This window comes from Rhynchophorus ferrugineus, unplaced genomic scaffold (assembly GCF_030347505.1).
Source record: "Rhynchophorus ferrugineus isolate W39M unplaced genomic scaffold, kcgeb_rfMv2 rfM2, whole genome shotgun sequence".
Lineage (NCBI taxonomy): Eukaryota > Metazoa > Arthropoda > Insecta > Coleoptera > Curculionidae > Rhynchophorus > Rhynchophorus ferrugineus.
The window spans coordinates 3,627,320-3,648,476 of record NW_027472581.1 but is presented as its reverse complement, the minus strand read 5'-3'; the positions used below and the strand labels follow the sequence as shown (position 1 = coordinate 3,648,476).

The 21,157-nt window shown below is 31.7% G+C and overlaps 1 protein-coding gene across 1 annotated transcript in view; it reads right to left on the bottom strand.

The window, feature by feature from the left end:
• The window catches only part of LOC143191018 (chitin synthase chs-2), a 45,648-nt gene extending 34,135 nt beyond the window's left edge, over nucleotides 1-11,513 (bottom strand). The window contains exons 1-3 of the mRNA XM_076395658.1: nucleotides 11,355-11,513; nucleotides 5,038-5,276; nucleotides 785-890 (exon numbers count right to left, since the gene is read on the bottom strand). Of these exons, the coding sequence (XP_076251773.1) occupies nucleotides 785-890; nucleotides 5,038-5,276; nucleotides 11,355-11,428 (419 nt within the window). The 5' untranslated portion in view covers nucleotides 11,429-11,513. The remainder of the gene's footprint in view (nucleotides 1-784; nucleotides 891-5,037; nucleotides 5,277-11,354) is intronic.
• Between the last annotated feature and the right edge of the window lie 9,644 nt (nucleotides 11,514-21,157).

The window sequence follows — 21,157 nt, the reverse complement described above, 5'->3', positions numbered from 1 at the left end:
TACGGTCTGTTTATAGGTAAACTGCACATGTACAGATATACTTTCATTAATTTTTATTTTCTAAGTTTGTGTCGAATACATGCAAAACATGATAAACATCATCGGCGAAAAAGAATGGTGGACGAAATCCACATCTGATATAGACCGACGAACATTAAAAAGGATTGCAATATATTTATTGCCTGTATTACGTAAGCCAACGTTAAACTGCAAAAGAACTGTTACAGTGATCATAAAACTTGGACCTTTGATTACTGGAAGAATGTGGTATAATGTGATGATCGTTTATATCGTTTCTTATACATGGCTGGGTGTATGTGTGGACAATCCCAAAATAACCCTACGAAGCATTTATGTCTTGGGCTACAATATTGTCGTCTCTTCAGATGGTCATTTTATTCATATAACTGGCCAGATAACTGTAAACATCCATCATAACGATGAAGACCCATACCCATGGCTAAATCAGCTCAGGCTCAATCTGGTTTTGTTAATAAGAATATCACGTGATGACAGTCCTTAACACGGTTTAATCGTTATGGACACTTTTAGAGCAAACTGAGAAGCATATCACTCTCCATTTCTGCTGGTAACTCTTCGGACACTCTATGAATCTATTCCACCTAGATTGCAGCTCTCTTAGAATCAAATGGTAGCCCAACACTTCATTATTATATAAATATGTAAATACCTATAATAATAATACCTAAATGGCCTCACGTTATCTTACGAATTCTATTTCATCTCAAAGATTGCTCAGTAAAATATCTAGCGCTATAGTTACCTGAAGAAAGTTCCGAATTCAGGGGCAAAGTAGGCAAACATCAACAGCCATATCCACGTAGTACGTTCTACATCTGGTACTATGAAGTTATAACTTCTAGTATTATCTGAAAATAATCACCAATTAATATGAATATGTCATATAGTGAGTTGGGAGAGATTTTATAGATCATTGTTACAGTAAAAATTCACGAAATAATCTCTTGTATGACGTACATTGAACAATATTACTGATAAGAGTACTGCAGTATAGTACATATTAGTGGGGTAATTCCAAATAAATCAGGATTAAATGATAATGTAATAAAATTACTATTATATTATTACCAAACCATTTATAAAACGAGATGGCGTTGCTTCTGTATTATTGAGAAAAACAATGGTTTGTTAAATATCAAGTAAATATAACTTTAAGAAAATAATTAATAGCCAGAATATCTTTGATTTACACTTCCTACATAATTCATGTCATGAATTTCAACAAGCTGTATTATGAATGAGCGCAAATATTTTAGTACTTGAACGAACATTATACCAAACAAGATTATTAATAATTTTTAGACAATGGTACCGATATCTCATATTATATATCTAATATTTTAGATAATGAAATTATTCAAAACAAATCATTTTGCGCAATTGGGTATTTCCACAAATTCCGTTAATAACTATTGGTTAAATCTAAAACAATGTTCGATTTTCAGCGATTTATCTGTTTATTTTACGTGTATACATATTGCAATATCGCAATTATATGAGGATTTTGAATGAATGTTAAGGATTACTTTGTAAATTTATTGGAAGAAGAGCAAATATATAAATTCATTGTTAATATAAGAGGTTAATTGAAAAGTCCCCGGCCTGACGCATAGATGGCGCTACTAGAATTAAATCCACATATTTTTACTAACCTTGAAAAGATCCGTGTATAAATTTGACAGCTGTCGGATCATTAGTTTGTGAATTACAGCATTTTGAGTGAATCAACTTTTGTTATTGTGAAAAAAATGGATAAAAAGGAATTTCGCGTCTTGATAAAAGATTGATTTTTGAAGGGAGAAATACGGTTGAAGCAAAAACTTGTCTTGATGCCAAGTTTCCGGACACTACCCCAGGAAAATCAATCATCAAGGACTGGTATGATAAGTTTAAATGAGTACCGAAGACGCTGAACGAAGTGGACGCCCAAAAGAGGTTTTTATCGATGAAAACATATAAAAAATCCACGAAATGATTTTGAATGACCGTAGATTCAAACTGAATAAAAAGCAGGAACTATAAAGATATCAACTGAACGTGTACATATTATTCACGAATATTTGGGTACGGGAAGGCTCTGTGCAAAGCGGGTGCCGCGCGAGCATACATTTGACCAAAAACAACGACGAGTTGATGATTCGAAGCAGTGTTTGAAGATGATCAAGCCTAATAAACCCAAATATTTGCATCGATATCTGACACTGGATGAAACATGGAACCATCATTTCATTCCGAAGTCCAATCGACAGTCATCCGAGTGGTCTACGCACGATGAACCCGCACCAAAGACTGGCAAGGTTATGGCATCTGTATTTTGGGATGCGCATGGAATAATTTTCATCGACTACCTTGACAAAGCAAGGACCATCAACAGCGACTATTACATGGCGTTATTGAACCGTTTGAAGGACGAAATCGCCAAAAAACGGCCGCGTTTGTAGAAAAACAGAGTGCTGCTTCACCAAGATAATGCACTGTGTCACAAGTTAGTGAAAACAGTGGCAAAAATACATCCATCCACCGAATTCTCTAGATCTAGCCCCCAGCGGCTATTTCTTGTTCTCAGTTCTCAAAAGAATGCTCGCTGGGAAGAAATTTTCTTCGAATGAAGAAGTGATGACAAAAAAAAGGACAAACTGAGGCCTATTTTGAAGCAAAGGACAAATCGTACTACAAAAATGGTATCGAAAAGTTGGGGGATTGCTATAATCAGCGTATCACCCTTGAAGGGAATTATGTTGAATAAAAAAAAAATGCCAAAAAATGTGTTTTACTGTGGTAGGCCGGGGACTTTTCAATTGACCTGTTAGACACAAAGTAATCAGTTCGAATAATTAGAGCAAGCTGATAAAGAAACACAACGTTAAGATACACGAACATATTTTGCTCACTTGTGGTTTAATTTCGAAACTGCACCCTATCGGTCTGTCTTAAATAACAATATTAAATTCTGAACGGGTCAGTTAGCCGTTTGTTTAATAAGGATGAAAGTATCAGTAAATTTCCTGCTAAATTAATTAAAAAATACAGAAATTGGGAAGTGTATGTTTGCGGGAACATTAATTTAAATATTGGTTAATTTTACAATTTTACAAAATTGAATGTCTCTTTTACTCATTAGTCAATTTTTGTATTGTAAGTATTGGTTTCTCTAATTTTTGCAATTAAAATTTTTTTTGTTTAAGATTAACAATAATTAAAGCCAGATTCCTTTTTTTAATGAAAAAATTATTTATTGGGTCATGAGATTGTTATCTTTCTAGTTTTTTTCTGTTCTACAAACATTTTCATTGGTTCTTCCTTGTCCTGTGACAAACCGAGATCTAGAATCAGACCTATGTAGTTGGCTATATTTTTCTTCGTCATCATCATGAAATATTGAGGGCTTGAATATTCAGGTAATCGAGTGTTCGTTTTTGTTCATTGATAATATGTTACTGTTTATAGCCGGACACACATTGTGAAGGCTCTCACCAAACTATAGACACAGCAAAAGTTGCTGATAATTTTTTTATCTTTTATATTCGAAATTTTATTCTATCGTATTTTTGTACCGTTGTGATATCTCAAATTTTGTTTTACATTGACAGGATAGAAAAATATATAGAGAACACTGCCTTAATAGTGTACATATTATTGTGACATGATGCTGTAACAGATTTTACTCTTTTTCTACTGTTAACTATTATTTCAAGTGTAACGACTATTGACTAACGATTGATTTTTGACTAACGACAAGTATTTTAATAGCCGTGTTTTAAATTCTGAAAAACGAATACAAAATATCACTTAAATGTTTAAAATATTGAGAAGATGAAAACATATGATAATTGACTGATTTAATATCTAAATATGAATAGAGCTTAATGATTTAAAGATATTTTAAACACCAACTACAATAACACGTTCGATGTTGTTGAATATAGCATAATGGGGCGTTCAATGTGTTTTGTTATTCGATATGATTTTCTGGTTTCAGTCATTAACGATGGAGTTATTAGTACGTTATTTCTACAAAAAAAATATTTGAAATTAAAGTACAGACAATGTAGACAAATGTACAGATAAGTAAAGTAAAAGAAACTGAGCAGAGGTTCAGTACAATAATTCATAAGAGAATTTGTTATGTTAAAGCATGTCTAAACACAGATTTTCTGTAAAGTACTTGATGGAGTTTAGTAGTTGCACATGCTTATAAGAATTTAATGAACTTACAATTGTGCATTTTATTTACTCAAATATTCCAATATAATCTAAGGCTACTACAAGATTAGAAAATCAATCTTCATTTTACCAGCTATGTAAAATAAGTATTAGGGTAGCCCTGTCAAATAAATTTGCATCTGTACCTGCAATATTGGGCAAATATTGGAGTTCAGAAGTGATGGTTAGGAAACGGTAAGTGACGTCAATGTTTCGTAGCCCTTTTTGTTGATATTTGATTTAAAATGGCGAATTCTTTGTTTTTATTTGTGATAAAATCTTAGTTATCCTACCTCTAGTTCTAAAATAAATGTATTTTTAATTATCTCTAGAGTATTTTACTACTAAAAATCAATATTTTTATGATTCTCTTTTAGTGTCATCTAGCATATTGAAAGAAAAGTTTGTATGCAAGAACATGCCTGGCGAACAGATAAATACAAGGAAAAATAAGAAATAGTGAAGTGAAGGAAGAGCGACAAAAGTGTAAAATGAAAAAAGATAGGAAATCGGATATTGATAACGCATGGAGCATGGAAATAGATGAGCTGAAGGGAGACAAGAATAGGGTAGGAATGAGAATTAAAAAAAAATTAATTGAAAATGGTAAAGAAGCTATAAAATATGACACAAATTCAACAAGATAAAAGGGAAAGAACAGAGAAGACATGTAAAAGAACAGTAAAGTAAAGGAACATTCGGAGATTGACGAATAAGAGGGAAGAATTTGGACAAATTAAGTTAGAAAGAACGAATGAAAATAATTTAATTAAAATGTTAATTCAGACTTACCGAGTACTAGGTTGCAATAGGGCCGAGTGATATTTTTCTTGATTTGCGATGTCATAAGAAATAAGGTGAGTTTCGAGGTGACTGCTGAACAAAGTACAATAAGGGAGACCACACCAATTGTGAACGTCTTGAGGACCTTTACGCCATTATCAATCCATTTGCTTTCGGCCAGGGATCCCGTCTCGGCCTTGCGATGTAATACCTTGAAGGAGTCCCATGGTTTAACTTCTTCTCCTTGTCTGTGGGTTTAAACAAATATTCGTTAATATTTATGTAATAATATTAAGTTTTCAATATTATTTCAAAATTTTCGCAATATTTTATATTATATTTTACCTAAGATCATTTTTTATATAGTAATTCAGTTGAAAATTTGCTTCGAGTAGGTAATTGGTTTTGTGCTATTAGTATAGCTTTTTTCTAAACAAAATGATAAACTTAAAATTGGACCTAATTGCTCAAACTCCAGGAAGAATAATATTTTTTATTTAACTAGGTTTACACTGTAATTAGTAAAGTTCAGTATCATTTGAAGAGATGTATAAGTAAATACCATATTATACAATTACAAAAAAACTTTAATTGAGATAGGGCATACTAAGAAAAACGTGGATAAATTAAAACTTACCAGAATTTTAATAATAATCATTTCGCTATAGCACAAGTCAGAGTCATTAAGAGTGTTTGATATTCTAGAAATATCTATAATTAAGAAGCTTAATGTAACAGGACAATTGAAACGTCTCCGGACTACCACAGTAAAACACATTTTTATAGTGATCCTATAACTTTTCGATACCATTTTCGTAGTACGATTTGTCCTTTGCTTCAAAATAGGCCTTAGTTTCGGCGATCACATTTTCATTCGACAAAAATTTCTTCCTAACGAGCATTCTTTTGAGATCTGAGAACAGGGAATAGGGAATAGGCGGTGGGCCCGATCTGGGGAATACGGTTGATGAGGAAGCAATTCCAAGTCCAATGTATGGGTTTTTGCTAACGTTTTCACTGACTAGTGACACGGTGCATTGTCTTGATGAAGCAGTATTTGCGCCCTTTTTTCGGCGATTTCGTCCTTCAAACGGTCCAATAACGCTATGTAATAGTCGCTGTTGATGGTCCTTCCTTTTTTGAGGTAGTCAATGAAAATTATTCCACACGCATCACAAAATGGAGATTCACAAAAAATCGATTGGACTTCGGAGTGAAATGATGGAGCCATGTTTCATCCATTGTCACATATCGACGTAAAATCTTGGGTTTATTATGCTTGATCATCTTCAAGCACTGCTCCGAATAATCAACCCGTCGTTGTTTTAAAAAGATAAAAATATTGGAAAACAAACTATTGATGAATAGAATCGATGAAGAGTCAACTTCTCAGTGTCAATAATTAATAAATATTTACCCATATATGATAAGGAAGAAAAATACGAAATATTGGCAGAAAATGTGGAAGACGTACTGAGGGAGAATTAAATTCAAAAAAATGGTTGGCAACATATCCATAATTGACGACATAATAATGGAAGATTCGAAAATATCAAATGATGACTTGGTTGACGCAGTGGTAAAAGCGATAGAACAGTTCTCCTGGTGTTACCATAGTCGCGGTTTCAAATCCTGCTGGGGCATGCTCGCAAGTTTATATTTGTGATTATTTAACATTAGTAATTTTCCTTAGGCAGGAGTGCAAAATCCGAAAAGGAAAATGATACCAGTCCCGCCAGTAACAAGGCTGGGTAAGACCGGATGTCTTCTGGGGTGATCTACAAATTTGGTCACTCAACAGTTCGGAGCCCAAATTAAACAGTGGGTCTAGTTCACATGAACAAAGGTTGGTAAAAGAAAAACTTATTAAGTGACAATAAATATTGTCAATAGTAGGGACTATACTTCAATATTAAGAAGGTAATTTATTTCAATGTCTTCACAATCAGTATTTTAGTATTCAGAAACTTATTTGCGATCAAATTTTCAAAGAATATCAGTAAGTAACTATAAAATATATATAAATTTCAACCTTTCAAGTGTAAAAAGTGTGATCCAATCTATATTCACTAATACAGATAAATACTAATACGGATGTTAAATCTTCAGCAGTTTCTCAGTATCCATTACTGATGTCACCTACATTTAAGATCGAGGATTTCTTAGCCGACACGACACGTTATCTTTATTTAAGTGACGCGTCACTATCCAATTTAAAATTAAATTAAATTAAACCAATGTTAATGCTCTATGACATATTTCATAATTAGAGCCAAACTGCGGAAAATAACGTTGATATGCTCATTTATTTCGGATCCCCGTTATCGCGAGGGGATGAAGCGGCGCCCGAATTGCTTTTATTAACTTGGAAAATTGAAATATAAGCTCGCCGTATGCCGAAAAGCGATACTCATTTATTTAATAAGCCTTCTGCCAGCCGGAGCCCCTTATTTAATTAGATTGCGACTATGTATATGGAAAATCGGCGAGCACTATCTTTTAGAGTCCTAATCTAAGCGAATTTAGAACCGATTTATCCGTAATTAATTATGATTTATTGCACAATATATATTTTTATGCTCTATTTTTCATCGGTTATCATTTTCTATATAATCCTAAATTTGTATTGTGTACTTTTATAGATAATAATAAATCATTCGACAACAAATATCACTTTAGTGGGGCATTATAAGATATTAACGAAGACATTTGACAAGTTTATCTCTTAAAACCACTTTGAAAGAGTAATACGTTCAATTAGTTTAAGGTTCGACATAAGATGGTGTTATTAAGACTTTATATTTTCAGATCACTGATCAGATCAGATCTAAGTATTTAGTAGAAACTCCTTGCTTCTTCAGTATATAATTTTAGGAACAGTCTATGAAAAACATATTAAAGTGTTGCTTGAAATATGATTAAAATATCTAAATACCGTGAGTCAGACTGGGTTTCACCATAAATATTTTGAACCAAAATAAGAAGCTGAAGGGGTAAATTACCTTCAAACTGGTAAAAAAAAGATATATTATAACTTCGTTGCTCTAGAAGACTCATGAAAAAGGGACAAAAGACGAATAGGATATTAAATTTGTGAGAATGTATTCTGTCCTCCTAACATACAACAAAGTACTACTAATAAAGCAATTTCTTAAGCTTATATGTATATATGACATCCAGATATGGGGAGCAATCTGAAGTCAGTGATATCAGAACAAAGTATTTAGGAATCCTGCTGATATTGTGGTGTTACTAAAATAGTGATCTCCATATAGATTTAAATAGGCACCATTTACTAGATTTTCTTCTTTTGGTGATGTTTTCAGGCTCCTCGATGGATTTGACAAGACGGCTCAAGAGAACTAAACATTTTGATCTGGTGTAGTAGGGTCTTAGTGCAACAGCAGAACATAGTATAACATTCTTATTAGCGTAAATAAGTTGACGGAACCTAAGATATCTTAATCTTTATTTTTTCATCATATTATTGAACAAAAATTGTCCTGTCCCTGTGTTCCTGTTACCTAGACTGATTTAATACTATATATTATATTATAGTTTTGATTAAAACAGAGTAACACTAACTAAAATAGTCGTATTTGATTTATGTTGAGTATTTAGTAACAATAATGTATTTAGTAACGGTTTAACAATATTTTTAAAGCAATGAAAGCTTGCTGGACACAGTTTGAAACTATATTTTTTATGTTTTTGTGTTTATGATTTTTCCTTTTTGTAAGATTAAGAATACGAGACTAACATTATCCGAGATCAAAGCAGTTGTGACCGATAACAAACCGTAGCGAGATTCAGTGAAGAACATACAAGGTCCTATGCTACCAATAGTAGCGTGTTGATTGGTAAATAGATAGTCACTCCAAGCATCGGCTATAGATTTATGATAATGAAGACAATTACGATTTTTAAAAATTAATAGCAATAATTAAATAGCAAAAAAAGAAGCTTGAACGTTTATAATAAACTGATTTTAAAGATATTACAAATATAAGAACTCTGACCATTTGCAGGATAATTAGAAAGAGAATGATTTAAATGAGATATAATAATAATAATTATTATTATATTACTACATAGTATAAAACAAAGTCGCCTTTTCTGTCCCTATATCCCTATGTGCGCTTAAATCTTTAAAACTACGCAACGGATTTTGATGCGGTTTTTTTCAATAGATAGAGTGATTCAAGAGGAAGGTTTATATGTATAATACATGCATAATATACTAAGGCAACATTGCTAATTTTAGAGGTTTCTAACGTGATGTCGTAAATTAACCTATTTTTTTAGGCTTATTTAGCAATTAGCAAAAACGCTGCCTAACCCTACGAGTTAGATCAAATTAATGTACTACAGTATTGTACACCATAAAAAGGTCTACAAAAAAGTCCGCGATGGTATATGTTTATCTTTTAGGGATAACCCACATTAACCATTTTTATTGTTTACTTTTTACGTGAGAAAATGGCTTATTTACGAAGCTATTTTAAGCAATACGGCATTAATCCTTATCGAATTAAGTACCTTAAATACAGTGTGCAATTAATATAGATCAATATGGTTCCTTACAGCATGTAAATTAAACAAATATTTTCGGAGATATTACAAATTTAAAATTTGCGTTTAAGAATGTGTAATGTAATAAAAATTGTATGAATTTAAATATTCCAAAGATAGCAGGAAATCTTCATAGTAAGTATAGGGGAAGAGGAATTGTTTTACTCCAAATTTAATGCGTGCAGGCCAAGGGCAGTAATGAATGAACCAAAAATACTGGATCGATTTTAATCATGTTTTCATTGAGTGACATAGGCATATATATTTTATGCCCGTGAAAAGTCGGAGCGGGTCGCTAGTCTCATATAAAATAGATAATTAATAATTTGTTATGTCAATACAATATCAGAGACAGGCAATTCAGAAGAGTCAAAGAGAATGAATCAACAGGTAAAACCAAAAATGCAAAGATTTTGGAATATGCAATACATTTTCATGGCGGAAACAATATTAATTCTATTTTTAATGATTTTTCATTAATAAATTATAAGATCTATCCAAAAAGACAATAAAATTAGTTACTAGTATTTAAGCAAATCCATCAACGTATATATTATTAACGTTATTATACCGAAAACATGAATTCTCTGAATTTGGCTGATATAAAATGATCGATTGGTTATTTGTGCTGATGCTAAATTAGTATATAAAGTTATTGTTTGAACCGCGAAAAAAAAACTGATAAATTCATTTGAGATCATTGTTTATTTTAATCACTTTTACGTTCAGCTAGTGTACAATTGACTATATTGTTTTAAATTTTATATATATTTGAGTATATCCCAAAAATTAAATTTTAATAATTAATTTATTTATTTAATATTATTAAGTTTTGTACATTATTTTAGCAAGTTGTTTTTAGATGCCGGCTTCGGGAAAAAGTAATTTCGTTATTTTTATCCAATTTATTCATATGATTTTGAGACATTAACAATTTCTCGTTTTGTCGATGACATATTGAAGCATTTTCGGTTAAAACTGGGTATGAGCAAGGGTGAAAATGGTGGATGTGAGAAAACTTCACAGCCTGTCATCTCTGTCAGTTTTTGCGGAATCACTGACGATGTATGTCGAATATTGTAGTGGTGAAAGACAACGTTAAAGTTTTTTTTTGGTTGGGTTAGGTTTAATTAGGTCCTTTTCTTTTAACCCTTTCCGTAAGTAATGTTGATTTTCATCAATAGCTTGATTTCATTCATGTATTTGATGCTTCATTTTAGCAGCGATTCACAGATGGAAACTTGACCCATTCAATTCCTTTGACACTGATATTCACTTAAACACTCATAACTATAAATAGCACGTCACTTTCGATGAGTCTAAACTGAATGATTTCCTATTCGGTCAAAGTAAAGTACGACGAAGATGACGTTCGAAAATCTCCATTTTTAATGAGCAGTAACTTTAGACTCTGTAAAGTAGTGATATTACCTTTATATCTAAAAAATTCCTTGAATATATTCCTGAATATTGCTTCATTAAATACTTATTTCAAGAGATATGCGATTTTAAATTCATGTATTGAGAAAAATCGAAATTACTTTTTCGCCAACTTGTACTATTGAAATTGTACCAATAATTCCATTAAAATATTAAGATTAACTCGCCTGTTTCATCAGTATTACAATTTACTCCTATATCAAGTCATATTTTTAATAAATAAGTATATATTTGATGAATACTCTAATATGCTAATATGATTACTTATTTATATTCACTCTATCAAATACTTGTGACGGTTTATAAATTATTACCTTTCTGTAGCTGCTAACAATGAGTCCTCATCATCATTTTCATCTTCGTCATAGTAATCGTCGTCATATCCCATTGTTATAACACACTTGATATTTGTTCAATGGCACGCAACTAACTAATACACATAAGGATACAATTTTAGTCTCCGGAGATCGTTTATCTAATATCTAATCTTTATCGATATCCGCTTGTGTTCGAGAAAGGTTTGAAGAAACTTGCTCGATAAGATAACATTTGTTTTTTTTTATGTTCCAAAATCTTTTATTCTAGGATTAGTGTTTAGTAGCTAAGATTAAAAACACTTAAGCTTTGGTTTTTTTTCGAGCGATCATAACTGTAATTTTTTTTAAATATAAATAATAATAAATAAAAAGCATGAGATGGGCAGCAAGTATAGAATCATCATCATCATGACCAATACTTTGAATAAATACATTTTTCTATTTGTTTGAAAATTATGTAGTTATTCTGACTACAGTTTGGATATTTAGGAAGTATGAGTTCTCACATGATAGTTGCCCTTCGGGGCCTTCATTATCTCGTACGTGTTCAAAACAACGGAGAGTAGCAATAAGAAGCGACTGATTCGGTTATATGTTCGCCGGTATCAGACATCGTTGTATCTCTTTTAACTAGAATAAGATGAGAAATTATTTTCTGATCTTTAAACGAATTTACAAATTGCGATTAACAGTTTTTTAATAGATTATAAATTTAGTTGTTCAAAGTAGCCTTTGAATATTATTTTTAGGCAGATTACAGTTTATTTATCTATCATTTAAGTTGTTAAAAGAATTCAGTTTTTCAAGGCGTTCTTTTATTTGACCTATATATAATTTAAAATCTCCTTTTACCAACTATGGGTTTATCTGGACTGGGCTTAACTGTTAACGTGGACTCCGAACCACGGTCCTCAGAAATAAGACTCTGTACTGGCGAGTGACCAACTTTAGAAATCATCCCACAAGACATCCAGTCTTACCCAGCCTGGTTACTGGCGTGATTAGGATCATTTTCCTTGTCAGATTTTACACTCTTCCATAGAACATTCAGAAATTTTAAATAATCATAAACATAAATTTACGACCATACCGGCCTGGTTCTTTTATTTGTTTTATCGGATATCAAAGTACTTATTTTGCAAACTGAAATGAACTGTCGATATTGAAATTTGCTTATCTTTTGATAAGAAGTTTGTTGTTGGACTTCATAGCATTACCTTTATATACCGACACTTGTATTTATATGGATTTGTGTTGTCTATATTTTACTGTATAAGCATTGTCCATCTGGTATGGCAAAGACAACATTTTTACATGTTTAGTTAATGACTTGCCTGGCTCTGATATTGTATTGACATAACAAATAATTAATTATTTCAAACAAACATCTCATTTAAATCATTCTCTTTCTAATTATCCTGCAAATGGTCGGAGTTATTTTATTTGGAATATCTTTTAAATCAGTTTATTATAAACGTTCAAGCTTCTTTTTTACTATTTAAATATTTTTTTACTCATATTATTATCAATCCATAGCCGATGCTTGGAGTGACTATCTATTTACCTATCAACATGCTATTATTGGTGGCATAGGACATAGTATGTTCTTCACTAAATCTCGCTACGATTTACGCTGTATTAAAACAGATAGTTTTAATACACTGAAAAACTGTTTTGTAAATATTTCAACGAAGCGACATATACTGAAAAGTGAGGTTTCAACATGAAGTTGGTTTAGTTTGGTTGCACCCGAAGCGATTTAACACACAATATTAGCATTTATTCTAAATACTTTCTAATATTATAAGAAAAAACGTATTTAATATCTGTTTAATTACCAAGAAATATAGACACGAAGAACTAGGATTTGCGTAATTCTACGCCAAACTGAAAATTTTAAAAAGACATAGTATCAAAAGTATTAAAAATAAAATCTATACTTCTTTTTCTTCTTCATTCTTTATCAATTATCACTATGATTATTTGTAAAATGTTTCAGTCCTCCTTTCTGTTATTCTACTATTTCATTCCATTGTTGTTAACCCAAATGCAGAAGTTTTACAATGTACTTTGATGTATTTTAGTAGTCAAACTTTTATTATTTAATTAAAATTCGCATTGAAAACGAAACATCCTCCTTACATACCATATCTATTGTTACACGATTATTGGCTATTTTTTATTTATTATAAGATACTAATATTGTTAACAAGTCTTAGGTTGATAATATTCCTAGAAAAAGCTGGCCGAACTATTTTAAATTTTGAATGATATATATGTGTATTCAATTGTAATAACATTAAGGATTTTTGAACTAAGCTTATGATATGATCGTTTTAATGCATATGATATAATGTTATTGTTTACGATTTATATTTTATCTAGTTGATGGGGAAGCTATATATATTTTGTTTTGAAATTTGGTCCATAATGAGATTATTTATCTTTTTGATAAAAAGTATTGTTTACATTGTGATATATCAATTTAATTGCATTAAAAGTAATATGAATTTGCGTCATGTATGTTTTATTATACATAATTTAGTACTATTTATGTACATTATATTAAAGGACACGTATTTATCATACAAGTGTTCATAAATAAAAACATAGCAGCGTCTGAGAATCCGAGAATAACATTGAATTTGATATATCAATGAATAGTACTTAGGCGGCAAAAAACTTCTGTTTTTCTTCGCTAATATAAATAGATATAAACCTAGATCAAAAATATTTTTAATTATTATATATTATAGCAATCTAGTAAAGTAACACTAATGCGCTATGAAGAAACAGCCACAGGGATATCATTTCCAGATCCTATCATGTAATGTATACTCTCCAAGAACGTGGCCGTTGTTCAGTATACATTAAAAATCATTGTGGTCCGGAGATTCGGCTACTTTCGAAGCTCTTCGTATATTCGCAGGCGCAATCGACTCTCCGCAAGCCGAAATGCTAAAAGTCGATTTTGCCAAATTTACAGCTAAGCTATTTGCTCTATGTATGTATTTTATTTTAAGAAAATAATATATTTAACAAAACTTTCTGACATTTACTTTTATATTTTATTTTAAAATAAAAGCTAATAATAGAGTAGATACGTTTTTTTTAGCATTTGGTACAATATATAGTTCTTTACTTTAGATTTGGCTACACTGCATGGTATTGAAAGCCAAGCAATCCTCAAAAACAGGCGATGTACCGTATTGCTCTGATTAAACGTTGGGCATTTTTGGTTTAACTACTACAGCGTTTGATATGGCTTTATAAAGCTATATTTTGACGTTTCTCTTTATTTAAAAAGAAAGCCTTTTACTTTAACATTTTAGCATTTAATAGGATCACAAAAATGGAGAGTCAAAGGTAATTTTAGTTTCAGTTGTTCAACTTACTGAAGATATAATGAAAATCGGCAGCATTTCGTCGGATCCATAATACAGATGTCAAACAATCTAATCTTTATTTTAAGAATTCGTAAGGCTTTGAAAGTTGGAAGGCACAGGACGACAAAGAAAAAAATATTACTTAAAGAATTTTTTTGGGAACAAGAAGGGAAGAAGCTTAATATACAACTGTATAAGGAGTACTTGTCAAGGTAGTAATTTCCATAAAAGTATCGATGTGACTATCAACTTACGAATGAATTTTAGGTAGACTACGATAAGGAAAGAAGAGTTATGGGCGAAAAATTAATTTGAGTGTGTCTATGTAAGCATATATATTTTTTTCAGAATATCTCACATCATTAAATTTTGACAAGGTAATAGAGAACTATATATTTAAGTAATTTAAAGTAATCGTTCCGTTTATAGGCACTGGAGATGTGCAAGAAAAGATTGCGTACCATTAATCCTGAAAAGGTAGGTATCTTAATTTGGAAAAATATTCTATTGCAATTTTTATTGTATTGTAATTAATTAGTAAAATAGTGCAGGTATAAAGGAATGTATCTGCAAGGAAGTTATCAAATTTTATTTATATATAATACATCTGTATTATCCAAATATGTGGTATAGGTAAGGTTCGTTGTTTTATATCCTTTAATTTATAATTAAAAAATTAATATTATGCTGTATTTTTATTTTTACTTCCTATAAAATGTTTTGTAAATTAGTATTAAACTGTTTTAAAGGTTAATATATATATATATATATATATATATATATATATATATATATATACCTGTATGTTATATATAGGTTAATATAAAACTTATGATACGTTACCATTTAATTTAAAAAATAATACATAGGATATTTTACGTTGTATTTAAGGACTAATCTATACCGATATCAGAAGTTTGGTTATAATTAAGATACAAAGTCAGCCATGACGTCCCAAGCAACACTAAGAATTTTCAAATATTTTTAACAGTGCGGACGCACGTGCTAGCGCAGTATATACTACCGGACCACTATGAGTTTTAATGTATCCTGCTGTTGTCCCATATGGACAGCTTATAGTTGTTGCAAAATTGTTGTTGTGTATCGCCCGTACTTTCGTCCACCTTTGACCTTTGAAGTAACACTGTTCTTACCCAAAATTCCATGGTACCCCTCTACGGAATGGTTTTCCAAAATTTGGTGACTCTATGTTCCAGTAGTCTACGCCTAAGAAACTGAGCTACTGCAATCTGCGTTTGTTGTCCGTGCACCTTCACTGCCAGCTTCTGTTTAAATTACTGTAGATTATGTTAGTTCCTATCGACTTCAGTTCGGCTTTGCTGACCTCACACATTAAACAGGAATCTTGTGTTAGGGATCCACGGACTACGAGTGTTATCACAAGGCTTGAATGTTTCTTAGTTAGATTAATTGATGATTTACGAATTTTTTTTCTGTTATTTTAATTTTCCATACCATTTTTGCTTTTTTATTATTAGCTATTATTGGCAAGTGGCCTAACAATTGTTATCAATATGATATGTGCAGTTTAATTAGTCATTCAGACATTTTAAAATTGTACGATGCTTAAATAAAATCAAAATTATTGTTTGATTTAGTTTATTTTCTGGACTTACAAATTTCTTACCGATCAGATTTATGATAATTATTGATGTCTTCGAGCATCAGCATAATAGATTAGGTATTTATGGCACTGAATTTGATATTGGATTAATATTCTGAATATTTTTTGTTAGCGGTAAGAGTACGATGATAACACAACAATTTACTTTAACCTGTTCCTGTAGAATTATGCATCTATAAACTGTATAAAATAATTAAAGTGCTTATAATTTACTAATCAATATCTATCGCGCTGTCAACAACCGTCTCAATTATAGTTTGGGATAGGATAAGTTATCAGCCGGTCGTCTTTAGACCGACCTTCGTCACTTAGATCTCAAGATCCTCCGGAAATTTGCGGTATTGTGGCAAGGATCATTCCTGGGACGGGGGCTTGTTTGACAATTATTGTATCTGATGGAATTTAACTAAATAATTGTTCAAATATCCGTAATTATAATTCTTAATTAAGCCCATATATTAGGCGAGTGAAAATGTAATTTTGTTTTCTTCTTGAAGAATATTTCTTCCGTAAAATAGTTTTTTTCTGTTGAATAAATCAGCTTATATTCAGTTTTAGATTTTTTTCATCTTTTCAAAGCTTAAACTTTTGAGAATACGTCGCTAAAGGTTTCTTTTTTAATTTAAATTATTTTCGACTACTAGCAAATCTAATATAGCTAACCCCAGAGTTTCCAGAATAATGTGTTCAGATTCAGCGCAATATCCTTTTAGAACCCGTAATGAGTGTGATTCGAAATGTTAGTGCGAGTTAATCTGAAAGACTCTGAGACCCGCCAAAGAGTTAAATGTGCACCATAACAGTGTATTGCGTAGACTCAACCGCAAACTACCATATGAACTGATTAATAAGCACATAGAGTGAGATTTAATAATCTCTAGAATAGGTTAGAATAGCCAAGTTGTATAGCAGATCATATGTCAGGATAGTTATATTATATAACGGAAATCATATAATAATACTTATTGCTCATGGACAGAATATTGAAGTTCTAAAAGATTATTAAAAATAAATATTTTCGGAGATATAACTGTTTTAGTGACGTGGCATCTACAATCGTATTTTTCCGGAAACTAGTTTTTTCGATATGTTTGCCATGATATCTCAAGTTTTAGTAAACCAATCTCTTTGAAATTTGACATGAGTCATCTCCATACATTCTTCTATGTTGCAAAAAAACGATGAACATTTTTGAACCATTTTTTGACATTTTCTCCCTCAAAAGATATACGTACATTCCAATATTCTAACTTTTCAATATATTTTTATGGAAATTTTACTTTGAAGATGATAATTCTTCTTCTTTCTACAAAATAAATCAATATTTCTAAAGTAAAATAGAAGATTTCTGTGTACTAGACCTTTCAAATTTCATAACTAGCGCAGTCGGTAGGTTTTCGGGAAGATCATCGTAGATATTCTTCTAAATTCATTCAGTTAAGCGACATCAAATTAATTATCAAGAAGACGGTTTAACGTCGAGATTGGCAATTATTTCGCTGTTACTTGAAGTATTCTTTGGTATAGTTAAGTATCGCAGCTGAATCTGTAAGGTCATAAAAGGAGGGTTGAAGGTGCTCAAAGGCGTGTTATCCTAAACTATTCCAATTAGGAAACATGCAAACTTTGAATAACATCCCTAGTTCGTGGATGCCAGAAGTATCACAGTTCAAGGATATAAGATTATCAAATGTGGATTGAAGCAACATAAAAAGAATTGTGTGTTAAATCTTGCAAATTTCATAACAAATAGGTCAACTGAAAAGGCCCCTGCCTACCATAATAAACCACATTTTTTTGGCAAAATTAGTTTTTTTATTCAATATAATTCCCTTCAAGGGTGATACGCTGATCAGAACGACCCTCCAACGTTTCGATACCATTTTTGTTTTACGATTTGTACTTTGCTTCAAAATAGGCCTCATTCGACGAAAATTTCTTCACAGCGGGCATCCTTTTGAGATCTAAGATAGTCGCTGGGGCCAGATCTGGAGCATGCGCTAGATGAGGAAGCAATTCAAAGTCCAATTCATGGATTTTTGCCATCGTTTTCACTGACTTGTGACACGGTGCATTGTTTTGGTGAAGCAGCATTTTTTTTCTTCAAATGCCGTCGTTTCTCGGCGATTTCGTCCTTCAAAAGGTCCAATAACGCTATGTAATAGTCGCTGATGATGGTCCTTACTTTTTCAAGGAAGTCACTGAACGAAAATTATTCCATGCGCATCCCACAATACAGACGCCATAACCTTGCTAGCTGGTTGTTGCGTTTTCACACGTTTTGGAGCGGGTTCATCGTGTGCAGTCCACCCGGATGACTGTCGATTGGACTTCGGAGTGAAATAATGGAGCCATGTTTCATCTATTGTCACATTTCGACGCAAAAATTCGGGTTTATTACGCTTGATCATCTTCAAACACTGCTCCGAATTATCAACTCGTCGTTGTTGTTGGTCATAAGTGAGCTCGCGCGGCATCCACTTTGCACAGAGTTTTCTCGTACCCAAATATTTCTGAATAATATAATGTACACCTTCAGTTGATATCTTTATAGCTCCTACTTTTTATTCAGTTTCAATTTACGGTAATTCAAAATCATTTTGTGGATTTTTTTAAAAGTTTTCGTCGGTGACAACCTGTTTTGGGCGTCCATTGCGTTCACCGTCTTCGGTGCTAATTTTACTACGTCTAAACTTAGCATACCAATCCTTGATGGTTGATTTTGCTGAGACAGTGTTCGAAAACTAGGTATCAAGCCAAGTTTTTGCTTCAACTGTATTTTTTCCCTTCAAAAAGCAATATTTTATCAACACGCCAAATTCCTTTTTATCATTTTTTTTCACAATGACAAAAGTTCCTTCACTCAAAATGCTATATTTACAAACTAATAATCCGACAGCTGTTAAATTTATACACGCATCTTTTCAGTGTTAGGGCTAACTAACACATATGGGTTTAATTATAGTAGCGCCATTTATGAGCCAGGCCGATGATTTTTCAATTGACCTGTTAACATAGTTCTATTTGTCAATTCACGCATAAAATTTTAATCTTTAAATTAATACTTTTGAGTAAAACCGTTCAATATTTCAATAGCGAAGTTTTATTATAAAATATATTTATTAAGCTATACCAATTAAATATATATTTATGTTTCTAATATGTTAAGGACCTTAAATAAGTCCATTTCATCTATTAGTGCACAGTGAGTCAGAAATATACATACCTCAACAGACATGTTTATAGATTTATGGATTTTGACTGAGATACTTGGAATAAACCAACAAAAATATTATCATAATTAAATTAACGGTTTAGAAACGCGTAAGGCATGGCATATTAAAGAAAATGAAAGAAAACGTATCCGTGTAAGATTCACTTTTCGTAAGAGAACATGCAGACTACTGAATATCGATAATAGTTAACTCCCCAATATTGAGGATGCTAAATATCTTTGTATACATCTTATCCTCTAAAAGTAACAATAAAAGAAAAATATACTAGATAGATGATGTTTTAGTGTAATTATACTATCAAGATCTAATTATAGCAGCTGTGACTTCAATTAAATAATCCGAAAGTCTCAAATAAAAATATAGAAGTGCATATTAAATATTGCATAACATGCATTTCAAAACAGTATAAGTGTAATTGGATAATTGTTCATAATTACTTTTATACAATTTCTAGTGTTTCTATATACTACTATCCAAGTATAACCTGATAAATTTCCCTAAAAATTGAACGACAATTAACAGGCTGACGTCGCAGCCAGCAAATTACCTCGTATCACACAAAGTATAATGCACAATACGTCAATATAAGGTATTAATCATTTAACGAACTATCTCAAGTGGAACTGAGATAATTTCGGAAATTTGAGACTTGTCAGTGTGATTGATGTGATTTTGAATTCCAAAAATATTTATGAACACACAGGAACGTTTATATTTATGAGAAGATTTAAATAACATATATGAATTGCTAATTAAATTTTAGGGATTTCCTATAAATTCATATACGTGTTTTTATAAAGTGTGTGTCATCCATCAACGTGTGTTAAATAAAATAAAATAATTATAGAAAATTATATCTGCATCAAAATGTTTATAATTTCAGAGGATAGTAATACACGAGTTTTACTTATAACTTCACTGAACTAGATCGAATGGTTTTACTCCCTTTAATCTTCTGACTTTGTCATCATTACCTAGGAGCTGGAGAACCCCAACATTGATGTGCAGATGTCACCTCTGCTTATTTCTTTTTGGGTTTAGTACTAGATAACGCTTTGGGATTCAGGTGCTGTTAGACAAAGACAAATATTCGGCTATTTATTTCGGTACGAATGGAATCTAATTATATGAATGATAAATATTTATTTCTAGACGAACAGATATTAAACAATAAGTAAGATGACACTGAACATCACTCTCAGAGTCAGGAACGGAAAGAACCTTGAGGCGTCGCGTCATCCCCTAGCTTCATCACCCGAGGTTGCCACGTCGTACTCTCTGTCAGCACCACCTGTTGCCACCTCACCGTAGGTGCTAACTTTAGGTATGTACAACGAGGAGATCTGTGGCCTGCTGAGAATTGCGGGAAAATTCGAACATCTGAAGGTTGCTACAACGTTATCGACAGTTTCTACCCTTAGGGCCTTATGCACATAATGTACCATGGAGCATCAACATTTCCTTGCAGTACCTTATTTCTTTTCTTTGTTTGAATCTTTGTATGATATTTCTATTGCTTTGGCCAATACAACC